Here is a 21651-nt window from a genome sequence, read left to right as displayed (position 1 = left end):
GTTGATAATTTTATTGTATTCAAGATAATCCAAATATACATCAGCTAAAGTCCCTGAAACTGGATCATTTTTATTGTATTCAAGATAATCCAAATATACATCAGCTAAAATCCCTGAAGCTGGAGAACCCATGGATAAACCATTTTGTTGATAAATAACTTTATCAAAACTGAAATAGTTATTATCCAGCACCAGTTTTATGAATGTGGTAAATTCTCCAATCTTGGGTTGACTCAGTTTACATAACTTCTTTAAATAATTATTAATTATGTCTATTGTATCACTAATAGGAATGCTGGAATATATATTGACTATATCAAAAGAATGGGGAGAATGATGTGGTTGTATTTTAATGTCTGTAACATTACTGTATAATTCCATAGTGTTTTTTTTTTTTACTGATCTTCTGGCTAAAAACAAATAATTCTGTTTTAAAAAACTGTATGAACTGGAAAATTTTATAGAAAGGAATAGGCCTAAAATTGATGATTGGTCTCATGGGGAATTCCAGCTTTGTGGATTTTAGATTGAGTTTTAGCTCTGGAGAGTCCTGGATTCATGTTGGTGAGTTTTGAGATTTCATGATCATTTTTGAAATATTTTTGAGAACTTGTTTAAGATTGCACTGAATTTTGGATGTAAGGTCCTTTCTGAGAAAAAGTTTTTAGTTTTGGTGATGTAGGCTAATCGAGTTTGTTCGTTGATTTTTTATTTATTTTAATATCCATGTCTTGATTGATGGACGTGAAGTGATGATTTAAGTAAGACTCGTAGCCGAAAAACTGTTATATTTTTTGGCATTGGCCCTGTCTGACCCCTATATGTTGCCTCACATTAAAGTTTATACACTCCCGAGTTAAGGAATCAACTAGCAGAATTTACTAAATGATTGTTATGAAATATGGAGGGATTATTATTCTTGGTTCTGTATACTATATTTAGTTTATGTTTCTTGAAAATATTAGTAATCTAATATTATATTCTTATCATTAAACATAAAAGAAGTATATATTTTCCTGGGATTGTTTCTGTAGTAGCCAGGTTGAGTGGCTACGACGGTTGAGGCACTGGCCTTCTGACCCAAACTTGGCCGGTTCGATCCTGGCTCAGTCCAGTGGTATTTGAAGGTGCTCAAATGTTACAGCCTCATGTCGGTAGATTTACCGGCATGTAAAAGAACTCCAGCAGGGCAAAGTTCTGGTATATCAGCGTCTCAGACAATAGTAAAAAATTAGTTAGTGGGACGTAAAAACTATAACATTATTATTATTTCTATTTCTTTAGTTAGAGTTGCTACATTCATCTTGAACAATACTTTAACCCTAATTGAAATCTTAATGAAGTATCCGAGAAACATAATATTTTTTTTGGATATAATTACCTCAGTTTGCAGAGAACACAATTCCAATAAGAGCAGAAGCTGCAATGCCCCCACCAGTCCTCCATTATCCCCACTTCCCCTGATGGCTTCCCCTTCCTCACTCGTCCCGCAACCTGAGCCCGCACCGCCAGCCTTTCCTAAAATCTAACAATCAGAGTGCTGCACTTTGTCGCTGACATAAGACTCCCTTGGAATTGTGTAAGAGTAAGAGAGGGATGGAAAGGGGGGGGGGGGTTTATTGTCTGCCTTTTTGTTTCTCCACAGCGGTTTAGATGTTTATCTTTCGTTACACACATCTGGTCTGATTCGTATCGACAGATTAACACCTATTGGACCGCTACTCATCTCGGTAATAATACATGTCCCTCTTGATCATTTACAAGTATATAAAGGTTATTTCTCAAGACCAAGCAAGTCAAGATTGAACATTCCACAGTATCTTGCTAGTATTTTAAATTTACGGTATAATGTTTTGTGACTTGTGGACATGAGTGTCATAAAGTTTTTCATCACAGACAGATTTTAACCCTTTTGATGCCAGGCTGTAATGTAGTGGTTGCTCTAAGAATGCAAAGACAATTTTAATTAAAATGCACACACTGAGGAAAAACATTCTCCTGCTTACATTTTTGGAGGTAAATCCCTGTTTTTCCATAGCACACAGGTGAATAGAGAACATGCGAGTGACTATAATTGCAATAGAGTTTCATTTTCTTCATTTACATGTGTACGAAGTTTTGATTATTTTTGAAAAACTTAAATTTCAAAATTTGACCTAATTTTTACCTTTATAATGTATTTTTGTCATGGGTATGATACCTTCATGAGAATACTCAGCTAATTTTGAATAAAAAGTAAATTTTTATGCAATTCTTGATAATACCTTTTGAGAATTAAGAATTTTTACAAAATTTACAGGTTAAATATGCAATAACCTCTTCTTTACTTCAAACACTTGTCAGTCGATAAATTATTCTCTAATGAATCACTTAATGTTAAAATATTGTGTATTAGTCCCATGTGCTAATAATGTGATGATAATGTAACTAATTATTGAGAAAATATTGTTGTGTGTCATTAGCCTTATATTGAGTAAGTGGACCCATTTTACTTATAAAGTGTAACACTATACGGATCATCTTTAAGTTTTTATCATATGATGGAGTAATGAGGATAATAAATCCCTCTGTGTTTCTAGCTCTTCATTGGGTCTAAATCTCACTAGCACAGCTCCTTCTCCTGATGGCTTCAAAGCTTCAGTTCTCTTCAACGCACTGGAAAAAGCTATGCAGGAAGATAAGGATAATCTCATTGAGAAGGTACGAGGAATTTATGCCTTCAAAGTCAAGAATGGTCCAGGAGGTGTCGAAGGATATTGGATTGTTAATGCGAAAACGGGAAAAGGAAGTGTGCAATATAATGGTAAAGGTAAGTGATCAGAAATTTTTTAGAATGTCAAAAATCATTGAACCTTGCAAAAACTACATCCATCCATTGCTTATTAAAATGATTTTATGTTTTAGCTGAAATCCCTTTGATTGCCTTTTAAAACGAATGTCTTATTGAAAATGAGCAATAATTTTCCAAATATCAGAATCCATCAGTATAGTATAACCATATACAATCGAGAGGCTTTACATGGCGCATTGAGGTATTTTGTTGTCATTAGCTTTGATTGCATGAGAACAAGCAGATTTTACAAAATGGCTAAGAGTGATGTTTGTTTCGGCAGTGTGCTGTCATTAAATTTCCTTGTTAAAGAGGAAATGCCTGCCGCTGAACTTCACCGCAGACTTGTATACATTCGTTGATGTATGCTAGTGGTGTTAAGAGATTGGTCAAACACTTAAAAGATGAAGATACAAGCATCCAAAACCATCTTCATAGCAAAAGTATTTTCAAGTTTGCTAAATGGTGGGGGAAAATATGTGCAATGAAATGGAGATTATGTTGAAAAGTAGATTAAGAAGGTGTGAGTGATATATTTTTTTTAAACTAATAATTTAATTGCAGTGTGATCCTTGCCAATTTGAAAATTAGTTTTTGCTTAACTCATGAATGTTTATGGCTAGAAGAAAAAAATGTCCATTTCATATATTCAGAATTTGAAAATATGCCTTCTGTAATGAATTCTTTAATGGAGAACAATGTATTGCATTTTTTATAAGTTTCTCAATATTTCTACCATCATAGTGCATGTTTCAGAATGAGAACAACTTTGTTCAAACAATAAGGTCCAAGAATTAATCTTTTGTGGAGGTATTCCTAACATGGACCACAAGTGTACTTCTGATATGCAAAGAAAGAAAAATAGTCTAGATGTATAGTTCTTCATGTAATCTTCCCTGGAGAGTGGTGTGTTGTCATGTCTGTACAACTTGAATCGGAATGTTGAGAGCTTGTGTTGCATTCTGTGGTTTTGAATTGTTATGGATCAAGGTGCCAGATGTAGTGGGCTTTCTTTATGTCTAGAATATATACACTATGTGATCAAAAGTATCCGGACACCTCCCTAAAACATACGTTTTTCATCTTAAGTGCACTGTGCTGCCACTTACTGCCAGGTACTCCATAGCAGCGACCTCAGTAGTCAGACATCGTGAGAGAGCAGAATAGGGCGCTCCGCGGAACTCACGGACTTCAAACGTGGTCAGGTGATTGGGTGTCACTTGTGTCAGAAGTCTGTACACGAGATTTCCACACTCCTAAACATCCCTAGGTCCATTGTTTCTGATGTGATAGTGAAGTGGAAATGTGAAGGGACACATACAGCACGAAAGCGTACAGACCGACCTTGTCTGTTGACTGACAGAGACTGCTGACAGTTGAAGAGGGTCGTAAAGTGTAATAGGCAGGCATCTATCCAGACCATCACACAGGAATTTGAAACTGCATCAGGATCTGCTTCAAATACTATGACAATTCCGTGGGAGGTGAGAAAACTTGGATTCCATGGTCGAGCGGCTGCCCATAAGCCACACATCACGCAGGTCAGTGCCAAACGACGCCTCGCTTGGTGTAAGGAGAGTAAACATTGGACGATTGAACAGTGGAAAAACGTTGTGTGGAGTGACGAATCACGGTACGCAATGTGGCGATCCAATGGCAGGGTGTGGGTATGGCGAATGCCCGGTGAACATCATCTGCTAGCGTGTGTAGTGCCAACAGTAAAATTCGGAGGAGGTGGTGTTATGGTGTGGTGGCGCTTTTCATGGAGGGGACTTGCACCCCTTGTTTTGCATGGCACTATCATAGCACAGGCCTACATTGATGTTTTAAGCATCTTCTTGCTTCCCACTGTTGAAGAGCAGTTCGGAGGTGGCGATTGCATCTTTCAACACGATCGAGCACCTGTTCATAACGCACGGCCTGTGGCAGAGTGGTTACACGAAAATAACATCCCTGTCATGGACTGGCCTGCACAGAGTCCTGGCCTGAATCCTATAGAACACCTTTGGGATGTTTTGGAATGCCGACTTCGTGCCAGGGCACGCCAACCGTCATCACTACCTCTCCTCAGTGCAGCGCTCCGTGAAGAATGGGCTGCCATTCCCCAAGCAACCTTCCAGCACCTAATTGAACGTATGCCTGTGAGAGTTGGAAGCTGCCATCAAGGCTAAGGATGGGCCAACACCATATTGAATTCCAGCATTACCAATGGAGGTGCCATGAACTTGTACGTCATGTTCAGCCAGGTGTCCGGATACTTTGATCACATAGTGCATGTAGGGTGGTCTGAAACAGTGTGAACAAAGTATATATGAGCATTAAGAGGGTTTCCCATACTGGGCCAATGACCTTCGATGTTAGGCCCCTTAAAACTACAAGCAACAAACAAGGTTTCCCATACTGATAAAAAATTTGAAAAGAATAATTTGATATCTTACCTGTTGTAATTTTATTAGCTGCTGAATTTAACCAGTTAGAGCGCTTCGCAGGTGAATTTAAATGGGCTTTACAAGGCGGTATCGCTGAATCTGCACAAGACTTAAGACCAGCTTGAGATCACCAGTTGAAGGTTTGCATTGCAATGCAAGTCTAAGTCCACTGTGCACATGCCAAATGACTGCTTAATGAACATTTCTGTAAATGACAGATAGCCTAGCAGGTACAGATGCCGAGAAATCAGCGTCAATTACAAATACACCTTGGGGTTAATCCAATGTCAATGCAGTGAACTTCCTGTGACACAATCCTGTCATCTCAGAGCTGTATATTCAAATCCGTTCCCTGTCAATGTTTTTTTAATGAGAATTCTGTCCTTATTTGGATTTCACATATAACTGGATATCCTGTTACTTTGAACACAATATCAAGAGTTGTTTAAAAGTACGAGCTTGCCCTCTTTCTCTTAGGTTATTTGTGTTGCAGTCATATTGGAAGTTGTACTACAGGGCTTTGTCCATTAGTTTGGATTCCTAGTCTGTGAATGTCATCAGTGATGTCGACAGTTCTTGAAATAATATTATTTGGAATAGTTGTAATTTGTTTAGTGTTCGGTACAGTTATGGTTTTCAGATTCTTTTTGTTTTACCATTCTGTTCCCTGGCAATTGATGTGGTGTTCTTTAATATCGTAAGGAAAATTTGTGACTGCATTGTGATCTAAATGTGTGCATGTAAGATTTTCGATTGGATTCCATTATTCTTGCATACCTTTTTTGCTTTGATTTATAATGTTCTGAATCATTTCTGTGTTCTCTGTGCTGCAGTGGATTTGTTTCATAACATTACAGACAGATCATCATCATCATCATCATCATTAAATATAACTGCCTTTCTGACTGTTGTGTTGGTAATGAACAAAAGACATGAAGTGTTAAAGAAGGCTGTAATTATGCCATTATCATTCATTGTTATTTCTGATCACTATGTAAAGGATATCAGCATTGAAAAGCTGCTATGTTAAGGATCTAATTGTTATTCTCTAATAGCTGAATCAGGGCATTCTTGAAACAGCAGTGTTTCTTGATTTCCATAGTACTTAGTAACTAGGAATCTGTGATGCAGCTGATATATTTTGTCTGATTGATACTGAGATAAAGTTTACTGTAGCGCAGATTGATGGTGATGGGAGTACTGCATTGTGACTGGTTATCAGGGTCCTTAAAACTAAAATTACTGCACAGAGGGGTAGTGTGTTTTACTATACACAACATTTATTGAACTGTTATGTACAGTTAATCACAAGTTCACTCGTGTTCAACTTCTCCACTCCACATAGTTTTTACTGCATGTGAACCCAAAGACTCCCAACATTCAGAGCCCCACTCAAAATCCATAATGAAGTTATCCCTATCAGACCCATCATTAACTTTAAGAATAGTTCTACTTGCAAAATTTCTCAGTGTACCCATAGTTTTCTTTAAAAAAACATTACACTTTCACTAATACAATTCTGTCAACATTGTTGTCAAGTTTTGCAATATGGCAAAAATTTTTAAATTACAACTCTGTCATATGTTACACTCTTTTGATAACTTATTTCAAACATGTACTCTAGTGTCACCATATCAAGCACTAACAATTTAATTAAAGAAAATCTCGTCAACCACAGTAAATTGAACAGACAAGAAATCGAAGAATTTATGACCCTCTTGAAATTTGTTCTTTCTAATAATTTTTCTATTTTAATAATGTAATTTGCCAGAAAAAGTCTTCCCTTGGGTGTAACAGCTTCTGGAATTCTAGCTGACTTACCCAATCCAGAGTTTTATTGACCCCAAGATTTTCTGTAGGTTAGATGCAGCTCAGCCACCACTTCAATCCTTTTATCCCAGCAATTATCAGTTGGGCAACTTTCTTCTTGCCATCGACCAACTCCCTTATACACATCAACAGTTACTCATCGACCTATAGGGAATTCCACTGAGCCTAGTATGCTTTGTACACTGATTTATGTTTGACGGTGTCCTTTCATGCTGGTCACTGTCCCGACTGAACTCGTCACGGGATCTATCCTTGTCCACAAGCTGCGCCCTCCTCAGTGCAGCACAGTCCCAGCCTTCTGCTGCACAGTTTTCTCGGCCTAGATGTCAACTGTACCCGCCTGCCTCTCAACCTTCTGATCATGAGTAATTCTCAGGGTGGGGTCTCCTGAACAGGGCATCATTTTTGCAGTATTTCCTTCCCTAACAGTCCTCGGCAGTGAAGTCTTATTCTTGTAGGACTTCCACCCACCGAGCTTTCTGTCCCTTCAGGTTTTTTCAAGTTCAGGAGCCACGTCAAGGCAGAATGGTCACGCGTAGATGGAACTATTGACCGCAGTAGTCTATCTTTGATAGCACAGCACCAAACCCCACATTGCTGGTGTCTGTGTTGACAAACTTCTCTCCAGGCTTGTGATAACCCATGATAGGTACTGAGCACGGGGATTCCTTGATGAGCGAAACACAGTGTCTGCCTCCAGGGACACCATTTCTCCTCTGTTAGCTGCATGAGTGGCTTGGAGATGTTGGCAAAGCCTGATTATGAACTAAGTGCACAGGTCGAGAAAATATCTCGACTCCAGCTTTTAGCACAGGCCAGTCTCTAACGGCTTCTAGTTTTTCCAGGTTAGTAGCTACTCCTTCCAATGACACAATGTGGCTTAGGTAGCATACCTCCTGCTAGAATTGTTGGCACTTCCTAGGGTTCAGTTGTAGTAGAGCATCTCGTAGTCAGTAGAACAATCTTCCAGAGGTTTTCCAACTGCCATAACCCCTGGCTGGTGAAGAATGCAGTCTTCTCCTTGCCCTCTGGGTGCAGTACCAGCTGCCAATACCCAAGTTTAGGTCCGGGTTTCAGAACCACTGGGCTCTAGATAAGGTGTCTTCTATTTGGGGTAACGGAAAGCAGTCCTTCTTAGCGATGTCAATGACATGCCAAACTAATTTTATATGCTCCCCTTATTATTATTATTATTATTATTATTATTATTATTATTATTATTATTATTATTATTATTATTATTATTATTATTATTATTATTATTATTATTATTATTATTATTATTATTATTATTATTATTATTATTATTATTATTATTATTATTATTATTATTATTATTATTATTATTATTATTATTATTATTATTATTATTATTATTATTATTATTATTATTATTATTATTATTATTATTATTATTATTATTATTATTATTATTATTTTTTTTTTTTTTTTTTTTTTTTTTTTTTTTTTTTTTTTTTTTTTTTTTTCAATGTGTAAATTTTTAGATCTGTGTTGATTTCTTTGGCTTGGAGTGTGTTGTCATACATGTGCTTTGCAAAGGCTGAATTCCAATTTTATTTGATTGCATTTTGGTGTTCTTTGTATCTGGTGTGGAAATTGAGTTTTGTTTGGCCTATATACATGACATTGCAGTTTGTTTCTTGAAATTTAAGTTCATTCAAATAATGCTGTCATTTCTGTTTTTTGTTGTTGTTTGTTTTAATTAGGTTGTTTCCTTTTCAGGTATAATTCTGTTATATGTTTTCGTTTTCATTTCTAAATTTATTTACTTATTAATTTATTCATAAATTACTTTCAATAAACTGAAAAACCTAACAGTTACAAACTCTGCTTCATGTCTCTCAGCCTCCGGTCAGTCTGTCTTCTTAGCCAGAGAAACCCAACAGAGATGTTGATGGATAGATCACAGTCAGTCACCAATGATCTGCAATTAGGGCAGTTGCCCAGGTGGCAGATTCCCTATCATTTGTTAACCTAGTCTTTTCTTAAATAATTTCAGAGAATTTGAAAGTTATCGTAATGCCTCCCTTGGTAACTTATTCCAATCCCTAACTCCTCTTCCTATAAAGGACTATTTGTCCCAAATTGTCATCTTGAATACCTACTTTAACTTCATTTTGTGATCTTTCCTACTTTTAAAAACACAACCCAAATTTATTCTTCTACTAATATAATTCCACATCATCTCTCCACTGAAAGCTTGGAATGTAGTACTTACAAACCACCACTCTCATTTTTGTTCCGTATTGAAAACAGCGATCTCAGTTAGTTTACAAAAGGAGTATATTTATTACCCCACCTATTCAATAATATTAATACCACGTTGTGGTTAAATAAACATAGAAATTCTAAATTTTATTGGGACATGTTTCGCCCTTCTTTTATTGGGCATCATCAGCCTTATTTAATCTTAAAACAAACATTATTTAAAGGACATTGACATTTATAATTTATAAAAATTGAACTGTGTATTCTTATGGTAATAACACTAAGGAATGGTATTTATAAAATATGATGTTGGGACATGACATATACAACACATGTTAGAATTATTGTGAACAAATTTAAAATCTTGTCCAAGAGAAAATTTGTGTCATAAAATTCTAAAAACGGCTCATGTGTGACACTGAAGTGGATGATCTTCGTAAGAAAATTCAAACATATACTTGCTTGCGGCAGTTGTCAACACAAGTTTTCAATAGACTAGAATGGTTGAAATATTGAGGTTGAATTTTGTTTAAGTTTTGCGAACTGGCACTAAAAAATATTGGCCAGGAGAAAAGGCGAATGTTATAAAATTATCTTCTTAAGTTGATTGATCCAAAAATTATTGTGATATAACCAATAGTGTTGGCTACTGAATGCATGATTCGAAGCAGTGTATCGATTCATTCAAGTGAATCGATTCACAGGAAGGGCGAGCTCACGGCACACGATTCAGCTTACTCCCAGCGGACAATGCTGAGTGGCGCAGTTACTGAAGGGGAGCCGAGCTTCCGCTGCAGCGAGACGGTGAATCATGGCACATCGAAAGAATCGTGAACGAGCACAGCTCAGTGAGACACAAAATACACGGCTCCTTATCGGCACACTGGACACTGGCGGAGAGCCGAGCTTCTGCTGCAGCGAGACATACAGTGACCCATGGCACACCAAAAGAATCATGAACAAGCACGGCTCAGTGAGACACAAAATACACACGGCTCCTTATCGGCACACTGGACACTTTACATGTAACTAATCTCATGATTAGACCCTTATTGAATTTGCTATAATATGCTTACAATATTGTGATTTTTTATTCCACCTTTTCAATACAATTGGTTTTATGTTGTTAGATCATAATGCTACAACACTGGACACTGGCGGAGAGCCGAGCTTCCGCTGCAGCGAGACATAGAGAGCCATGGTACAATGAAAGAATCTTATGCTATAAAAAAATAATACCCACTTGCATTCACTCTCCTCTACTTACAGGGAGGTTTAAATAATAGATGGATTTATTTGCAGTGTTAAAAAGGTAGTCAAAACATAATTCTGAAGTAGCTAGTAAGTAGGTAGGCTATTAGTTTATTTATTTATTTATTTATTTATTTATTTATTTATTTATTTATTTATTTATTTATTATTTATTAGTTTAATGAATCTTAATATTATAACTTAGTTGACATTTGGCAATTAAACTCGACTCTAGCCTGCCCTATGACTATGAGTCATGCTCATGACCACTCAAAAGTACCTGTTTTATATTGGGAAGAGCAGCTCAGTATTCTCTCAGTTCATATGGCACATCGTTGCACAAGACTTCAATCATATGTGGACAGTAAGTGAGTCGACTGACACAATAACTTAACAACAAACAGTATGTTGAATCAGAAAACCAGCGGGCCACTGTACAGCTCATGTAGCCTATACAGAATATGACAATTTTTAAAAAATCCTCAGCTGATAGAAAAATACATATTTTCAAAAATGACTGAGCGAGTTGGACGTGCGGTTAGTATCGCGTAGCTTTGCGCTTGCACTCGGGGGATGGTGGGTTTGAATCCCACCGTCGGCAGCCGTTTTCCGTAGTTTCCCCATTTTCACACCAGAAAATGCTGGGACTGTACCTTAATTAAGGCCATGGCTGCTACCTTCCTAATCCTAGACCTTTCCCATCCTGCGTCGCCAGAAACCTTCGATGTATTAGAGTAACTAGCATTTTTTTCTAAGAAAGGAGTTCGTAGTATGAAGACCAGATGGCAGCAGCAAGCACTGAATGCTGAAACCAGTACATACTACACAGATGCAGTAGGAGCGGTGACTAATGTGCCGTGATTCACTGTATCGATTCAGTAATGTGAACGGAATCAAATTAATCGATTCAGTAAAATGAATCGAATGTCCCATCACTAATAACCAATGCAAAAAGACATTGATGTGCTGGTTGAAGCTGCTTTTGAGACGAGTATATCAGAGTATTTGACAGGTGTGTTTGACTGTCACGTGAAAATGTAGCCCTTCTAGAAGATGTAGAACACGGAGGAAAAGAATGTGGTTATACTGTAAAGGAACAAAAAAGGAACGAGTTTGATGTGTGTGTTTAAATCATATGTTAATGCCCAAGAATTATGTATTATGTAAAACGGGTACTTACTCATTCGCCATAATTACTGTATGTCTGTCTTAATGTATTAGCAGCATTGATCTGTCTGGAGTTCCTACTCCTCGTGTTGTATCGATGTGATAGAGGAGGAGGGGAAGCGGAGGTAGGCGGAGCATTACATGTCGATGTTAATGTGGGAGGGGGATTGTTTGGAGGGGCAAGTGCGGGCTTAGTATTCGGTGAGATAAGGGGAGTTTTTGATTCAAAGTATTTAAATATTCGTGGGACTCTGTTCCGATTTGGATTGACTGTTTTTAATAACTTAGGCATTAACGTATATAAGGGACTCGTGACTTCCGTAATCATTGTTAAAGTTCCGACCTTTATTAAATGTTTTGTCCAGAAAAATATATATATTCTCTAATTCATTTAGAAGTTCACCTTTGTTTGTATTCCTGATTGTTGTGAAATCCTTTTCTATTGAAGTAAAATGGTGACCAGTTTCCTTCATATGCGTGCTCATTGCCGAATATTTATAATTTGCTTTTCCGCATTGAAGTGTTCCACGTATCTGAGAACCGGGGTGTAGTGAGGAATTATTTATGGTTACGGAAGAATGTGTAGGCTTTCTGTGAATCTGAAACTCAAAGGTGTTATTAGTTCGGGTGACCTTTATGTCTAAGAAATTGAAGGAGCCTTTGTCTTCATCTTCCTTAGTGAAATGTACGTTAGGGTTGATATTATTTAAGCTTTCTAATACTTCGCTGCTATTGGTGACATTCCTATCAATTATTACGAACATATCATCCATGTACCTCAACCATAAACAAATTCCTTTAATATTAGTTCTGATTTTTGTGTGTTCAATCATGTCCATGTAAATATCAGCTAGGATGCCCGAAATTGGGTCACCCATCGCTAGACCGTTCTGTTTATAAATTTTCTTATTAAAAGTGAAATAGTTGTCTGAAACAAAATGTAATAGTGTCGTGAACTCGTCGATCTCCATTTTGCTGAGGCCATGTTTACAGATGTTATTATAGATGATGTTGACAGTGTCTCTGGTCGGAATATTTGAGTACATGTTAATCACGTCAAAGGAGCATGTTGTGTGATAAGGTTGTAGATTGAACTTATTTAGTATCTCACAAAAATCAATGGAATTCTTTAAAGGTTGCTTGTTCTTAAATGTGTAATGTTTCTTAAGGAAGCCATGAATATACATAGAAGCGTTATAGGTTGGACTGTTACGGTAGTTAATAATGGGACGTATTGGGATGTAATTCTTACGTACTTTAGAAAGGGCTCTTGCTACAGGGACATTAGGATTAATGTTTATGAGTCTTTGTTGATCTTGTTCGTTCAAAAGAAATATAGATTTCTTTAATAATGTCTTTAAATTTGCAAAAAAAATGAACAAAATTCAACCTCAATGTTTCAACCATTCTAGTCTCTTGAAAACTTGTGTTGACAACTGCCCCAAGCAATATATGCTCGAATTTTCTTACAAAGAGGATCCACTTAAGTGTCAGACATGAGCCGTTTTTAGAATTTTATATGACACAAATTTTCTTTTGGACAAGATTTTAAATTTGTTTACAATGATTCTAACATATGTTGTATATGTCATGTCCCAGCATCATATTTTACAACTACTATTCCTTAGTGTTATTACCATAAGAAATCACAGTTCAATTTTTATAAATTATAAATGTCATTGTCCTCTAAACAATGTTTGTTTTAAGATTAAATAAGGCTGATGATGCCCATAAAAGAAGGGCGAAACATGTCCCCATAAAATTTAGAATTTCTATGTTTATGTAACCACATAACGTGGTATTAATTGTATTGGATAGGTGGGATAATAAATATACTCCTTTTGTAAACTAAGTGAGATGTACTACTTAGTCAAGCACCTCCTTTCTTTTTCCCACGTCTTCCCAGTCCAAAGTTTGCAATATTTTGGTAATGCCACTTTTTTTTTTCTTTTTGGAAAACACTCAGAACAAATCGAGTTGCATTTCTTTGGATTTTTTCCAGTTCTCAAATCAAGTAATCTTGGTGAGGGTCTCATGCTGAAACCATATTCTTAACAGTCTTATATGCCTTCTTTACATCCTTACTACAACTCCAAAATACCCTCGGGACTATATGACGAGATGTGTAACCTTTGTTTACAATTCCGTTCATGTGATTACCCCAATGAAGATCTTTCCTTACATTAACACCTAGGTACTTACAATGGGTACTATCACCCCCATCAACACAATAATTAAAACTCAGAGGACTTATCTCTTTGTAAAACTCACAACCTGACATTTCATCCTGTTTACCATCATACCATTGTCTGCTGTCCAACTCACAACATTTTCAAGGTCATTTTGCAGTTGTTCACAATCTTATAATTTATTTATTACTCTGTGTATTATGACATCATCTGCAAAAAGTACACTGATTCCAGTTCTGTACTCATAACCACGATGAGTGGCTCAAATGGTTAAGAAGAGGCTTTCCGAGTCTAGTACGGCAGGTTCGATCCTGGCTCAGTGCAGTAATATGTGAAGGTGCTTTAATATAGTCGCATTGCAAGATTTATCGCCACATAAAAGAACTCCCTCGTCCCTCCCTCTCGTCGCCCTGTGTCGGTATGACGTAAAGCAAATAAATAAAAAAAAAAAAAAAAAAAAAAAAAAAAGGAACTCCCACGGGACAAACCTCCAGCGCCTAACCACCTCTGAAAACCGTAAAAGCAGTTAGTGGGACATAAAACCAATGACATTAATCATCTTTACTCCTATCATTTGTACAGTATACTGTATATAAGAACATATAATGGTCCAATAATCCTGCCTTCAGGAACTCCCATCGTCATGATTACAGGATCAGATAATGCTTTGCCTATTCTAATTCTTTGAGTGCTGTTTTCTACAAATATAGCCTCCCATTTAGCTATTCATTCAGTCACTCTTCTATCTAGTCCAGTTGCACTTATTTTTGTCAGTAGTCTCCCATGATCTACACTATAAATAGCCTTAGATAGTCAATCCCGATACACACCATTGACTTTCTGAAACTAAAAATATCTGCTGTATCCTGCTGGAATCACAAGTTGTGCTTCAGTGGAATAACTTTTCCTAAACATGAAATGCCTCCTAGTAATTTTGCAAACATATCCAGTATATTCAGAAAGAATGCTTTCCCAACGCATACATGCAGCACTCGTCAAGCTGACTGGCTTATAATTATTGGCTTTATGTTTATCACCCCTTCCTTTATAAACAGGTTCTACTATAGCAACACTCCATTCCTTTGGTATAGCTGTTTCATGCAAACAGTAATCAGATAAATACTTCAGATATGGTACTAATCCCAGCCAATCAATCAATCAATCAATCACTACTAATCTGCATTTAGGGCAGTCGCCCAGGCGGCAGATTCCCTATCTGTTGTTTTCCTAGCCTTTTCTTAAATGATCGCAAAGAAATTGGAAAATTATTTAAAATTTCCTTTAGTAAGTTATTCCAATCCCTAACTCCCCTTCCTATAAACGAATATTTGCCCCAATTTGTCCTCTTGAATTCCAACTTTATCTTCATATTGTGATCTTTCCTACTTTTAAAGACACCACTCAAACTTATTCGTCTACTGATGTCCTCCCACGCCATCTCTCCTCTGACAGCTCGGAACATACCATTTAATCGAGCAGCTCGTCTCCTTTCTCCCAAATCTTCCCAGCCCAAACTTTGCAACATTTTTGTAACGCTACTCTTTTGTCGAAAATCACCCAGAACAAATCGAGCTGTTTTTCTTTGGATTTTTTCCAGTTCTTGAATCAAGTAATCCTGGTGAGGATCCCATACACTGGAACCATACTCTAGTTGGGGGTCTTACTAGAGACTTATATGCCCTCTCCTTTGCATCCTTACTACAACCCCTAAATACCCTCATAACCATGTGCTGAGATCTGTACCCTTTATTAACAATCATATTTATGTGATTACCCCAATGAAGGTCTTTTCTTATATTAACACCTAGGTACTTACAATGATCCCCAAAAGGAACTTTCACTCCATCAATGCAGTAATTAAAACTGAGAGGACTTTTCCTATTTGTGAAACTCACAACCTGACTTTTAACCCCGTTTATCATCATACCATTATCCACTGTCCATCTCAGAACACTATCGAGGTCACCCTGCAGCCGCTCACAATCTTGTAACTTATTTATTACTCTGTAGAGAATAACATCATCTGATTCCACTTCTTGCCATTACTTATCCCCGTAAATATTATCAGTTCCAGCTGCTTTCCTAGTTTTCAAATTTTGTATCTTATTGTAAATGTATTTGTTATTGTAGGTATATTTCAATACTTTGTTAGTATTAATAGTCATCTCCTCTACTTGAACATTATCTTTGTAACCAACAATCTTTACATACTGCTGACTGAATATTTCTGCCTTCTGTAAATTCTCACATATACATTCCCCTTGATCATTAAAAGTACCTGGAATATCCTTTTCATAATCTGTTTTTGCCTTGTTGGTGTGTTGTTTGAGTCATCAGTCCATAGACTGGTTTGATGCAGCTCTCCTTGCCACCCTATCCTGTGCTAACCTTCTCATTTCTACGTAACTATTGCATCCTACATCTGCTCTAATTGGCTTGTCATATTCATACCTTGGTCTACCCCTACCGTTCTTATCACCTACACTTCCTTCAAAAACCAATTGAAGAAGTCCTGGATGTCTTAAGATGTGTCCTATCATTCTATCTGTTCTTCTCGTCAAATTTAGCCAAATCAATCTCCTCTCCCCAATTCGATTCAGTATCTTCATTCGGGATTCGTTCTATCCATCTCACCTTCAACATTCTTCTGTAACACCACATTTCAAAAGCTTTTATTCTCTTTCTTTCTGAGCTAGTTATCATCCATGTTTCACTTCCATACAATGCCACGCTCCACACGAAAGTCTTTAAAAACATCTTTCCACTTCCTATATCAATGTTTGAAGTAAGCAAATTTCTTTTCTTAAGAAAGCTCTGCCTTGCTTGTGCTAGTCTGCATTTTATGTCCTCCTTACTTCTGCCATCGTTACTTATTTTACTACCCAAGAAACAATATTCATCTACTTCCTTTAAGACTTCATTTCCTAATCTAATATTTTCTGCCTTCGTTCGACTGCACTCCATTACTTTTGTTTTGGACTTATTTATTTTCATCTTACCCAAGACTTCGTCCATACCATTCAGCAACTTCTCAAGATCTTCTGCAGTCTCAGATAAAATAATATCATCGGCAAATCTCAAGGTTTTGATTTCCTCTCCTTGGATTGTGATTCCCTTTCCAAATTTCTCTTTGATTTCCTTTATTGCCTGTTCTATGTAAACATTGAAAAGGAGAGGGGACAAACTGCAGCCTTGCCTCACTCCTTTCTGGATTGCTGCTTCTTTTTCAAAGCCCTCGATTCTTATCACTGCAGACTGATTTTTATACAGATTGTAGATAATTCTTCGTTCTCGGTATCTGATCCCAATCATCTTCAGAATCTTAAATCAACATTATCGAATGCTTTTTCTAGATCTATGAATGCCATGTACGTGGGCTTGTCCTTCTTGATTCGATCCTCTAAGATCAGACATAAAGTCAGGATTGCTTCATGTGTTCCTAAGTTTCTCCTGAAGCCAAATTTATCTTCTCCCAACTCAGTCTCAACTTGTTTTTCTATTCTTCTGTCAATAATACATGTTAAAATTTTGCAGGCATGAGATACTAAACTAATGGTGCAGTAGTTTTCACACTTGTCAGCACCGGCTTTCTTTGGAATAGGTATAACAATATTCTGCCGATAATCGGGTGGGACATCTCCTGTCTCATACATCTTACACACTAAATGGAATAACCTTGCCATGCTGGTTTCTCCTAAGGCAGTCAGTAATTCAGAGGGAATGTCATCAATTCCAGGTGTCTTGTTCCTATTTAAGTCACTCACAGCTCTGTCAAACTCTGACCTCAAAATTGGGTCTCCCATTTCATCAGCATCAACAGCCTCTTCATGTTCCAGAACCAAATTATCTACACCTTTACCTTGATACAACTGTTGGATATGCTCCTGCCATCTTTCTGCTTTGTCTTCTTTCCCTAGAAGTGGCTTTCCATCTGAGCTCTTAATATTCATACACCTAGATTTCCTTTCTCCAAAGGTTTCCTTGATTTTCCTGTATGCAGCATCTACCTTTCCCAGGACCATACAACCTTCGACATCCTTACACTTCTCCTTCCGCCATTCTTCCTTAGCTACCTTGCACTTTCTATCCACTTGATTCTTTAATCACCTCTATTCTTTTCTGCCCTCTTCATTTCTAGCATTCTTGTATTTTCGTCGTTCATCAATCAGGTCTACTATCTCCCGAGTTATCCACTGATTCTTTGCTGATCTCTTCTTCCTTCTTAACATTTCTTCAGCAGCTCTACTGACTTCATTCTTCATGACTATCCACTCATCGTCTATTGTGTTTCCTTCAGCCTTTTCATTTAGCCCTTGTGCAGCATGTTCCTTGAAACAATCCCTCACACTCTTTTCTTTCAACTTGTGTAGATCCCATCTTTTTGCATTCTTTCCTTTCTTCAATTTCTTCAACTTCAGATGGCATTTCATGACCAGCAAGTTGTGGTCACAGTCCACGTCTGCTCCTGGGAAAGTTTTGCAATCCAACATCTGGTTTCTGAATCTCTGCCTAATCATAATGAAGTCTATTTGATACCTTCCAGTGTCTCCAGGTCTCGTCCACGTATACAGCCGTCATTTGTGGTGTTTGAACCAAGTATTGGCAAGGACTAAATTATGATCAGTGCGGAATTCAACCAGCGGACTTCCTCTATCGTTCCTTTGACCCAATCCAAATTGTCCTACTGTATTACCTTCTCTTCTTTGGCCTACCACTGCATTCCAGTCTCCCATCACAATTAGATTCTCGTCACCTTTTACATATTGTATTAAATCTTCTAACTCTTCATATATTGTTTCGATTTCCTCATCATCCGCTGAACTAGTATGCATATAGACCTGCACTATTGTGGTGGGCATTGATTTGGTGTCTATCTTGACGGCAATAATTCTTTCACTATGCTGGTCGTTGTACAGTAGCTTACCCGCTGCCTTGTTTTCTTATTCATTATTAAACCAACTCCTGCATTTCCCCTGTTTGATTTGGTGTTGATAATTCGGTAGTTGCCTGACAAAATCCTCTTCTTCCTGCCAACGTACTTCACTTATACCAACTACATCTAACTTTAGTCTATCCATCTCCCTTTTCAGATTCTCTAACCTACCACAACGATTCAAACTTCTAACATTCCATGCTCCGACTCGCAGAATGTCAGTATCCATCTTCCTGATGATTGCTCCCTCTTCGTGTAGTCCCCACCCGGGGATCCCAATGGGGGACTAGTTTACCTCCGGAATATTTTACCCGGGAGGAAGCCGTCATCAGTACATCATTCATACAGAGAGAGCTGCATGTCCTCGGGGGTTAGTTATGGCTGTAGTTTCCCTTGCTTTCACCCGTGTAGCAGTATCAACACAACTAAGCCATGTTGAGTATTATTACAAGGCCGTACCAGTCAATCATCTAGACTGCCGCCCTTGCAACTACTGAAAGGCTGCTACCCCCCTTTCAATGCCTTATAGTACCTATACATACACTTCCATGTTTCACTAAAATCTGTGTGACTGCCAATATATGCTTGCCATCCTGTTATCCTTAGCTGACTGCTTCGCTGGATTCAAATTCCTAGCAAGTTCCTTCAGTTTCTCCTTCCACAACCATTTCTCTCGTTCTTTACAAACTTTATAAGTACATACCCATTTTCACATTTGTCAACAGTTGCTTTAAATCCATCCCGCAGACAGTTTACATTTTTATTTACCATTTTCTGTGGATCATAATTAATTTTCCTAAACTCTGTCATGCCCGTCTTATCAGCTGTATGATACTGCCTTAACAGTCCTACTTTTACAACCTTTCTTTCTGTCGCATCGATTTCTATGATGTAAAAAGCTTCATGATGACTTATACCATCTATTACTTCAGTTTCTCTAAAGAGCTATATGCCTGTCTTATCAGCAATATGGTATTGCCCATTAGTCCTGCTTTTACATACCGAGCAAGTGGCTTTGCAGTTAAGGTTGAGCAGCTGTGGGCTTGCGTTTGGGTGATCATGGGTTCGAACCCCACTGTAGGCAGCCCTGAAGATAGTTTTCCGTGGTACCCGATTTTCACACTAGGCAAATGCTGGGGCTGTTTATTAATTAAGGCCATGGCCTCTTCCATCCCACACCTCACCCTTTCCTATCCCATCATCACCATAAGACCTATCTGTGTCAGTACGACATAAAGCAAATTGTAAACAAATAAATATATATTAAAATCTACTTTTACAACCTTCCTTTCTGTCAAATTTATTTTTATCTACAGCAGAAATTTATATAATCTCTTAATTCAGTTTCTCTATAGAGCTCATCTAGTATTACCAGCACCACATCCAGATTATACTTCCATCATTTTTTTGATTCCTCTGTCATTTGCAGTACCTTCCACATTAACCTTCTACCAGGCGCGTTGGCCATGTGGTTAGGGTCGTGCAGCTGTGAGGTTGCATCTGGGAGATAGTGGGTTCGAGCCCCACTGTCGGCAGCCCTGAAGATGTTTTTCCGTGGTTTCCCATTTTCACACCAGGCAATTGCTGGGGCTGTACCTTCATTAAGGCCATAGCTGCTTTCTTCCCACTCCTAGGCCTTTCCTATCTCATCGTCGCTATAAGACCTATCTCTGTCGGTGCAACGTTAAGCAAATTGTAAAAAATAAAAAAAATTAACCTCTGGAACATGGTGATCACCCGCTACAATCGCGTTCCTTTCGATGTCATTTTCTACATAACTTTAAAATTAATCAGCATCAGCACCACCTTTTCCAGGCCTGTAAACCCCAAAAATGTCAAGTTGCTTATTATCTTTAGAGATGAGCCTTGCACCTAGAATTTCATGTTTCTCATTATTAACTTTTTGTAGCAAACAATAATTTTTTTACCAGGATATGATTAGTGAGAAGTTTCGAACAGTAGACAGTAAGCAGGTTCAGGATATAGAAAGTGAATGGGTGGCATACAGGGATGCTGTAGTAGAAACAGCAAGGAAATGCCTGGGAACAACTGTGTGTAAAGATGGGAAAAGGCGAACATCTTGGTGGAATGATGAAGTGAGAGCAGCTTGTAAACGTAAAAAGAAGGCTTATCAGAAATAGCTCCAAATAAGGGGCGAGGCAGACAGGGAATTATACGTAGATGAAAGAAACACAGCAAAACAAATAGTTGTTGAATCCAAAAAGAAGACTTGGAAAGATTTTGGTAAAAACCTGGAAAGGCTAGGTCAAGAAGCAGGGAAACCTTTCTGGACAGTAATGAAGAAGCTTACGAAGGGAGGGGAAAAAGGAAATGAACAGTGTTTTGTGTAATTCAGGTGAACTCATAATAGATCCCAGGGAATCACCAGAGAGGTGGAGGGAATATTTTGAACATCTTCTCAACGTAAATGGAAATCTTCCTGGTGGTGTTGTGAACAGCCAGGCTCATGGGGAGGAGGAAAATGATGTTGGTGAAATTATGCTTGAGGAAGTGGAAAGGATGGTAAATAGACTCCATTATCATAAAGCAGCAGGAATAGATGAAATTAGACTGAATTGGTGAAGTATAGTGGGAAGGCAGGGATGAAATGGCTTCATAGAGTAGTAAAATTAGCGTGGAGTGTTGGTAAGGTACCTTCAGATTGGACACAAGCAGTAATTGCACCTATCTATAAGCAAGGGAACAGGAAGGATTGCAACAACTGTCGAGGTATCGCATTGATTTGTATACCAGGCAAAGTATTCACTGGCATCTTGGAAGGGATTGTGCAAT

The 21651-nt window shown here is 37.8% G+C and overlaps 1 protein-coding gene and 1 pseudogene across 1 annotated transcript in view; one reads left to right on the top strand and one right to left on the bottom strand.

The window, feature by feature from the left end:
- ScpX (Sterol carrier protein X-related thiolase) overlaps positions 1-21651 on the top strand; it is a 242404-nt gene that overhangs the window by 207556 nt on the left and 13197 nt on the right. Inside the window, exon 8 of the mRNA XM_067140605.2 lies at positions 2580-2809. Within this exon, the coding sequence (XP_066996706.1) occupies positions 2580-2809 (230 nt within the window). The remainder of the gene's footprint in view (positions 1-2579; positions 2810-21651) is intronic.
- LOC137498589 (craniofacial development protein 2-like) lies at positions 10450-18757 on the bottom strand (annotated as a pseudogene).

The sequence above is a fragment of the Anabrus simplex genome, chromosome 2 (assembly GCF_040414725.1).
Source record: "Anabrus simplex isolate iqAnaSimp1 chromosome 2, ASM4041472v1, whole genome shotgun sequence".
Taxonomy (NCBI): domain Eukaryota; kingdom Metazoa; phylum Arthropoda; class Insecta; order Orthoptera; family Tettigoniidae; genus Anabrus; species Anabrus simplex.
The sequence above is the reverse complement of the archived record's forward strand: the minus strand, read 5'-3'. Positions and strand labels throughout refer to the sequence as shown.